At 36.2% G+C, this 9,613-nt stretch overlaps 1 protein-coding gene across 1 annotated transcript; it reads left to right on the top strand.

Annotated features, from left to right (window-relative positions):
* The first annotated feature begins 886 nt into the window (after nt 1–886).
* LOC113357043 (proline-rich receptor-like protein kinase PERK2) lies at nt 887–1,435 on the top strand. Its single transcript, XM_026600308.1, has one exon. The coding sequence runs from the start codon at nt 887–889 to the stop codon at nt 1,433–1,435; it is 549 nt and encodes a 182-aa protein (XP_026456093.1).
* Nucleotides 1,436–9,613: the final 8,178 nt, after the last annotated feature.

Below are 9,613 nucleotides of genomic sequence, written 5' to 3'. Positions count from 1 at the left end.
ATATTTTTTCTTATTTTTAATTTACACATGATGTATCCAGTTTCATCCTTGCTATTTTTTAAATTTAAGCTAGGATGAAATTTTCATCCTTACTATTTTTTTTGCTATTTCACCCAAATTATTTTTTCCATTTGAACCGTGACTTAAAAATATTTGGACAAATGACCCATTTTCCGAATTAAAAATAAGAAAAAGTATTTGAAAATGGATAAGATGAAACTGTTTACATCCTTTCTATTTTTACATTTTTGTCCATTTAAACAGTATTAAAATCTAAATATCCTTTTCACCAAAGAATTGTTAGTTTTGATCTTTTTAACCAATTTTGTGTAAAATAAAATGTCAGCTTATCTCCAGCTCGTGAACATAGGCGTTCAGCTCTCTAGTCTTGAAAGCCGGTATAATATGTCCATGTAACCACATAAATATATATTCCCTTGAGTTGTTCTCACCCAATTAACCGTCCTATCATGTATGGACACTAAAGCCTGTTGATACAGTCGACATCCAAACGCCACTTGCAAATAGGGGTACCACCCCTAATATGGTACGATAAGAAAGTCAACAAATAACAACTGACTATTCAAAATCTGAACCATAGTCGACACTAAAAAATGAAGTCACTTTGTCTGAGAAAAGGATTTCTCAACCACTGAAGTGCAGTTTAGTACTAGAAATGCTAGTAATTATAGCTTTTTACAAGAAACTAAACAGTAAAACTCAAAGACTACTTTTACTGGAAATGAACAAGTGATCTTCCGAACTACCATCTTGTGGCTGGTAACTGGACTGACTAGCTAGCCAGATAAAAAGATAGACTTGTTCTCTCTATATAAAAAAGTAGAGCAGTATGTTTAAAGATCAGAACATAACTTAGAAGTTAGAAATGAGTAGTATGGGAGGAAAAGGAGGTTTATTTACTGCTAGTGCTCTTCTGGTAGTACTAGTCTCTTTGAGTTTTCTATTTGCAGTTGATGCATCTGAGGTTCAACCACCAAAGAACAAGCCAATATATATGCCACCAACACCAACAAAGCATCCAATTTATGTGCCTTCAACACCACCTAAGAAGTCTCTACCATCATTACCAAAGAAGCCAATTCACTATGTGCATTCAAGACCACCAAAGAAGCCAGTAAAGCTTGTAAAGCTAAAATCTCCTCCCACACCGTATCAGCAAGACCATCTGCCATCTACAGTAATTACAGCTGCCTTAAGACATAGACATCGCTTACACTCTCCACCATCACCAATAGCTAATCCTACTCCACATCCAGCTAAACCACCACCAACAACACCAACACCAATACCACCAACACCGAATAAAGGATCTCCTCCACCACCAACATCGAGTAAAGGATCCCCTCCTCCACCGCCATGCTTACAAGACCATCAGCCAGACCATCTGCCATCTACAGTAATTAAGCTGCCTTAAGACATCGATTTCGAAACTCTCCCCCACCACCACATCCTAATCATACACCACATCCAGCACCAACACCAAAAACACCAACACCGAGTAAAGGATCTCCTCCGCCACCAACACCAAGACCGAGATCTCCTCCTCCACCGCCATGCTTATAAGACCATCAGCCATCGGTATTTATAACTGCAAAAATTTGAATAACCAAATTCAAACCACCACCAAAAAATTTCCTCCAAGAAGAAAATCCCCACCACTACCACTACCAAACAAAACTCATTATACTAATTATAAATCCTTGGGTAATTAGTTGGTTGAAGATTTGTTTTCATGATAAAAATGGGATATATGCATATACATACATGAACAAGATTAAACTGAAGTTCTAATAAAATTTAATCAAGCCAATCTCTTATCTTACTAAATTTAATATATATACTCTTATGTTCAAAACAATCACTATCTCCCGAGATAAAGCAATAAAATCTGTTGTGCATAGAATGATTTTGTATATGAATTATTAAATGTCGGCTGCAGACGAGTGATAGGCTGATAGCCATTCCCATTCCAATACCAATAACAGGCCCATCTACTGAAGTTTCAACTTTCGACTCTAGTTTGAAGCTTATAGTTTGAGGGCCATCAATATCCAATTTAAAAATCACTGTGTAGTCTTTATGTAAGGTGATTTTTATGTGCCTGTAAACACCCTCAAATTATCATAGGGTAATGAGGAGACTAATCCCAATACACAATACAATTATTTTGAGAACTTCTTGTTTTTATAGGCAAAGCATGACATGTAAGTACCGTACATGTGTATCCTAATATCTTTTCTAGTAAGTCTTCTATTATTAGTCGTACACATGTACTATTACAGCTGGGGTTATTTAGGCAGTCACTAGTCATCTTTTGGGGAATCCGTGCTCGTGCCACGTCATCGTCAATGGTGGCATCGGTTCATCATTATCCGAAGCCCCCATTCTCGTGTCTTCGGGTCTGGTCGAAATCATGTGTTTACATTAGCCCCCTGACTATTTTATGAAGACTTGCAGGTTTGACAAGCAGTCATAGCTTGTATTTAGAATGTGTCTTTGGGTTGTCGATTCGGCATGTCTTCTTGTCTCCTCGGAGCCCCCTGTTGATTATGACTTCGGTTCTGGAAGCGTCAGCTGGGTAGGTTTTCTCAGTGTGATCCCAAACTTAATAAACTCACAAGATCAGTTGATGCTTGATGCAATTCCTAATCCAGAAGAAATTAAAAATGCAGTTTTTGACATTGATCCAGAAAGATCTCCAGGACCTGATGGCTTCTCAAGTATTTTCTATAGAAGTTGCTAGGATATTATACAAAGTGACTTGATAGCAGGCATTCAGTTTTGTTGGGAGAGAAGATTTATTCCTAAAGGTATGAATTCTAGTTTCTTGGTTTTACTACCAAAATTTCAAGGAGCAAGGAAAGCAAACTAGTTCAGGCCTATATGTTTGAGTAATGTGTTGTTCAAAATTTTCACTAAAATCATTACAACTAGAATGAGAAACATAATGCTGAAGTTAATATCTCCACAACAAGTCACATACATCAAAGGGAGAAGTATCCATGAGCAAATTTTGTTGGCTTCAAAGTTAGTAAATGAGATGAAAATGAAGAGAAGGGGAGGAAATGTAGGACTTAAACTTGATACTTCTCAAGCATATGACTCAGTGAGCTGGGAATTCTTATTCAAGGTGTTGCAGAAATATAGATTTTCTACTTGTTGGTGTGACTGGTTACTGACACTATTTCAATCTGCTAGAATTTCTGTTATTGTCAATGGAGGGCCATGTGGATTCTTATCAGTTGGGAGAGGACTAAGACAGGGAGACCCATTATCTCCCATATTATTTGTTTTAATGGAGGATGTTTTAAGCAGAAATCTATCAAAGCTTGTTGAAACTGGAAAGGTGTTGCCCATGGTGGTTAGAAAGGGAGTACATCCAACTCATCTGTTTTTTGCATAGGATGTTTTCATATTCTGTAATGGAGCCAAGAGAAGCCTCACAAATTTATTCACATTACTTGATGAGTACCAAGCTAGCTCAGGACAAATCATAAACAAAAACAAGAGTAAGTGTTTTGTGGATGGTACATCTTCTTTGAGAAAGCAACAGATTAGTGAATTGGTAAATATGGACTTAACAAATTATCCAGATAAATATTTGGGAATTATGCTTGCTCCTGGTAGAGTTACCTCATCTATGTGTGGCCAATGGTTGAACAACTTCAACAAAAACTTGCAGTTTGGCAAGATAAGCTTCTCTCTTTCCAAGATAGACTAGTACTTGTTAAATCAGTACTGTGCAGTATTCCCATATATAATATGGCTGTCTATAAATGGCCAGCATCTGTTGTCAAGATATGTGAAAAAATGATTAGAAACTTCCTGTGATCTGGAGACAGTGAAACAAGGAAATATAAGACTATCTCCTGGAAGAGAGTGTGTACAACTTACAATGAAGGGGGTTTAGGAATCAGAAGGATAGAGGTTATTAACAAAGATTTTTTGATGAAAATGATGTGGAAGCTTTTGAACTCAACTGAAAAATGGGCTTTATTCATTTCTGTTAAATTTAAAGGCAAACAAGGGAAATGGATCACTAAATAGAAACAATATACAATATGGAAGGGTCTAAAATGGGCCTGGAATTATCTAAAGGAAGATGTTAGGTGGTGTGTAGGTAATGGAGCACAAATATCTGTTTTTTATGACACATGGATTAGAGGATCTCCTCTGATAGAAGTAATGGGCTTAACTGACTTTGTAAGAAGTAACTTAAATATGAAAGTTAAAGATTTATTGCAGAGTAATGTTTGGGAAATTCTAGTTGAATTGCAGCCTTTCATTAATCAAGCTAGTCTTCCTGTAATAAGTGGAGGAGATGACATAATGGTGTGGAGTGGTGATAAAAGTAGGCAGTTCAAAACTGCTTCAGCTGTAGAGAAAATAAGACACAAAGAACCAATTCTTCACTGGCCAAGGTACATCTGGAAAGCATCATTACATCCTAGTATTGCTAGTAATGTCTGGAAGTTGCAGCAGGGTGTATATGTTGATGATGAGGTAATGTTTCAAAGGGGTTTTGAAATGGTGTCTAGATGTTGCATCTGCATGGAAGAACAAGACAGTATGAAGTATACTTTATAGGGTTGCAAATTCAGTATTAAATTTGGATTTGGTTGAATGAGATTTTTGGATTTGGTATTCCAAATTTTTTTGAAGATGTACTCAAAGCTGCCAAGAATAAAAGTACACTAATAAAAGAAGCTTGAATAACTGTTGCTTCTGCTACTATTAACGAATTGTGGTTTCAAAGGAAAAAAAAAAGCCATTTGAAGAAATTCTGCCTAACTGCAATAGTTTTAAGAGCAGAATATTTCAAATGGTACATGAAGAAGGTTATAGAATGCAAGGGACCAGATGGAGCCAGGACTATGACTCCAAGATAACATCTTTTTTCCATCTGGGTGAAAGAAAAATCAAATATAGCTGCATTAAGGAGTGTTACTGGACTACCCCAATGGAGAATTATGTATTTTTTTTGCTGTGATGGTGCATCTTTTGGCAATCCAAATGATGTTGGAATTGGATTCATTGCCAGAAACAGTGATAGTCAAGTAATTGGTACATTGTCAGGTGGTGTAGGAAATGCAACCAACTTCATTGCTGAAGAATTTGCAATCTTATGTGCATCGGAATGGGCAGTTAGCATGCATTACAGGAAGGTGATTATCAGATCAGACTCCAGGTCAGTCATGAATGAATTCATTAAAGGGAAGGTTTCATGGTACATAAGAAATAGATGGATTAATGTGCTAAAGAAGTTACATGATATCAGATTTGAGCATTGCTTTAGAGAAATAAATTTCTTTGCAGATGAATTAGCAAAGAATGGTGCTAGGCTAAATACAGGAGAAAGAATTATTCAAATGGGGATGCAAGCTTCTATGAAGAGAATTGAGATGCCATATGTAGCTTACTATTGATTTTGTTAGTAATATAAGCATTGTCAGTCCTGTAATTTGTACCCATTGAGTTTATTTTGTTAGCTCTCCTGCTCTTTAAGTTGTAATTGACTTTTTAGTCCTTTTTTGGTAATAAAATAATATGATTCAGCAAAAAAAACAAAAAAAAAACTCTAGCCTAAAGACAAGTCTGCGTCAGCGGCGCCAAAAATTGATGGTATTTCAATTGAGTTATAGTAATAGGTTCTTTAAAACTTGTGAAAGCAATATATTTTAGACTTATAAAACTTAAAAATAACTAAAACTTTATGCAAAATTGATTTCAAGATATTAAAAATAACCAAGACACCGATTCCAATATTACACATGAATGAATGATGGTAAATAATCCAAAACTCTAATTATCTTTTAAGTCCCTTATTTCTTAATTCACAAATAATCAGGCATATTCTAAAATATTAATTGTATTCCCTAAGCATAAATTATCAATTGACTAAATAAAGTATAACCTATCAAATTGAATCACAACTAATTAAGAAAATTACGCAAACAATTTAAAACTCTGCAAAAACAGTGATTGAGTGAATTATAAATTATAAATTAGAGAGAAAAAAATAGTTACCAATTATTCATGCCTATATAGCTTCCTCATTTCCTTGGTTGTGGGAGAATTAGATCATCATCATGTTGGAAACACGCTCAAAAATCATTTTTATTACTCAAAGGGTTTACAAATGATGAAAATGGGTGAAAAGTGATAAAAACCGGGTTTGTAACAATTATATGTGTTACACACCAGACTGTTACATAGAAGGATAAAAGGTTATTGTCACTGACATTGTAGGAAATACGACAGTTGCGTGTGTGTTTTATGTTCTTTGTGTTCTTGGTGCAGCAGCAGAAAGGTATTTTGTAACTTGATTTTTTTCACTCTGTCAATGCTCTGTACTCTCCCAAACTCTGTGTGTTCCTTCTATGAGTCCCCAGCACCCTATATATACTTCACAGGACCAAATATATTCCATAATAACTCCAAACAATCCGCCATTAGTCCCATTATTCTCCACAACAATTCACGGGAAATAATTTCCTTAAATTTCTCTGTCACACTTCAAAACGCTGCTGGCACACTCCAAATCGATGCAGAAAACTCCCGGATGGATTAGAACTAGAGCTGGCAAACGGACGGGACGGGGCTGGCTTGTTACGGGTTACGCGGGTACGGGTTAACACGGGCCAAAGCTTGCGGGTTGATTTTCTTAACGAGTCGTCATTTCTTTAACCCGCGCTCGTAGCGGGTAAAGCTTGCGGGCTTACGGGTTACCCGACTTGTTTAATTAAAATTAAAAATTAATTTATTTAATTTACGAAAAATTTACAAGGACTCCTGTTTAAGCTTTAACCAACAACTACAACCCATGATAATCACCTGCAACACCACCATTTTCCCATCTCGTCTTCTCAGATTCACGTCACCAGAACCCCTTGGTAATCTCGGCTACACACCACCGGAATACATAGCCATCTCCACCTCCACCTCCACCAATCATCCAAATCTCGACAATATCTTTCATTCTAAACCTTTACAAGAACTACCATACACTCTGTTGCCAAATCCCAATCCAGCACAAACCCAATCTTAACCTTCATTTCCTCCTCCATTTCAGGCTGGTAACACCGACATAAACCCATTCAAATCAAACCCCCATCTCTTCGTATCTAAACAACTCATCTATTTCTCTCATATCTTCTTCAACATCAACCATCAAATCCTGATTTCAAACACCAACAACTCAAGTACACAAACATCACTGTAAACCACCGCCACCAACACCTGAGTTCATATAGAGGCATCAATTTTCGTTCATTCATGATGTAACTATAATTCATATCATGTTTATCTCATTCAATTTCACTCAATCAGGAAGAAATACCCAATCTCGGTATACCCTAGTTGAACCATTGTCACATCAAATTAATCATTCAAACTCTTCAATTTGGATTATAAACCCTAATTAATATACAAAACCGAAAAACCCCTATATCTTATGAACCCTAAAAATAAAATTGCATTTCGATATCAAAATTAACACAATTAAACATGTAATTTTGGCAAAAACAAGGTGGATTCGATTTTACTTGCTTGTTTTGAGTAGCATCAGATGAAATCAATTCCCTGTAACTTGTTTTGAGTATATACAACTCTCTCCTCTTATTCCTTGTAACCCTTCTCTCAGATCAACAATTGCATCAGGTGAAAATCAATTCAAATAGACCCATTGCTTTCGCCGATATTGAGACTTCTCTCACATAGAGAATACCTGAACTTGTGAGAAATAAATTACACAGTTGCACCTTTTCCTTTTTTTATTTAAATCTCTGAACAAACTCGTCTCTTTCTCCTTTCCCATTTCATTAAATATTTGACTGGTACTGTAATGAAAGAAAATAAGAGACGAAGAGACAAGTGGGGGTATTTGGACTTTGGAGGGACACGTGTGGGGGTGTTAACGGGCTCACGGGTTGTGCCCGCAGTTTTACGGGCCGGGACGGGTTAACCCGTTTACTCACAAGCCGGCATTTCTCCTACCCTAACACGGCTTGTTTAGACACCAGCCGAGCCGAGTGCGGGTTTTTTACGGGTCGGGCCGGGAAAACCCGCGGGTTTTTACTTGTTTGCCAGCTCTAATTTGAACTCGTGAGGAGGAGTTTTACACGTAATCTCCACGAACAAACCCAAAAAAATCCCGGGTTTTTCTTACTTTGTTTTCTTGAAACCCGGTGATACTTTCCCTTTTTTACGTCTCTAAAGTGATTACGTCCCCTTTTTTAGTCAAACAGGATAATGGCATTCATTTTCCTATATAAAATCTCCAAATATCTCGTACAAAAATGAATCCAAGGAAGTACGCTATGAACATATTTTTTTCCCGCCATTTTTGGAATATAAGCGAAGAAGATGAGATGCCACATATCCTGAACTAGAGTGCGAATAGCAGGTGACTGTAAACAGTAAATAGGTTGCCCCTTATCCAATATGAGAGTCCGTTTAGCAGTTGCCCTCCGGGGTGCTCCGAGTAACTTTTCGAGACGATTTTTCCAAAAATGTTTATTTCCCAAAAATATCTACAAAGACATAAAACACCATAATAATACAAAAATCGAACACTAACAATACATACATTGAGGACAATTAAGACACAAAAATGTGTCTATCACGGGGCTAGATTGATTTATGAAACTATTAGCACGTTACTAGATAGCAACATTCTGTCCAATACATCCATAAACCTATTGACCTCCTCGTGTAATTGATCACAATTGATCCAAGTGACCACACTCCCTAGCAAGTGGTTAGTAATATCTCGTCATTAACAAAGTGTGATTAGCTCTTGGTTCTTTCAAAGCTCATGTAACTTTCTATCTTTATACCAATTAGGCAACAAATATTGAGCATTGCTTCGCTCTACTATTACTTGTGATGATCCAATTATCACATGGTATAATATAATTAATATATTTCCTTAAGATTTCGTGTAATAAGTAGTGCCACCTTATTACGTAACAAAAGAAAATCTATCTCATTTACTTTAGAGTTACTGCTCATGAAGATGTTATACTTTCATCATAATGTATGGATGATCCATGTAACTCAAGTACTTTTGAGTATATCTCAAATACTTTAAAGTATTTCAATATCATGAAAATGATATACTATTCATTGCATAAGAGCATACAATGGATATAATTCTTCGCAAAAAAAAAAAAAATTTGTTAAAGGGCCCATGCCTATGGTTGTGCGGTCCAAAAACAGAAGTCCTTTGGTTTCCCCTTTAGTCTTTTGGTTTACCCTCTCCATGTATATACAATATATATATATATATATGTAACTATATGAGTCCTTATCAATGAAACCCTTCTCTTTTCTCTGCCTCTTCCTTTTTCCTTGTTATTCTACTGCAAAACGTTATCAGCACGAGGGTTAGACGTACCAACTCATATAAAGTATGTGATAAAGGACATATATATCATGAGACAAAAATATTTTTTTCCCAGCAGTAATGACACCAAAGTATAGGTACCAATTGAAAATGGGATCATCTAAAATGTAATTTTAGCTCCCATCATAATAAAAGAGTTGGAAATGCACCTGATCATAGGTGTTGGTATATACAATGTAATGTGTA

Source organism: Papaver somniferum, chromosome 1, assembly GCF_003573695.1.
Source record: "Papaver somniferum cultivar HN1 chromosome 1, ASM357369v1, whole genome shotgun sequence".
NCBI lineage: Eukaryota > Viridiplantae > Streptophyta > Magnoliopsida > Ranunculales > Papaveraceae > Papaver > Papaver somniferum.
This window is presented reverse-complemented; position numbering and strand designations above follow the sequence as displayed.

What these genes read in the sequence shown, in the direction of transcription:
- LOC113357043 (XM_026600308.1), top strand. Translation starts at nt 887, where the DNA reads ATGAGTAGTATGGGAGGAAAAGGAGGTTTATTTACTGCTAGTGCTCTT.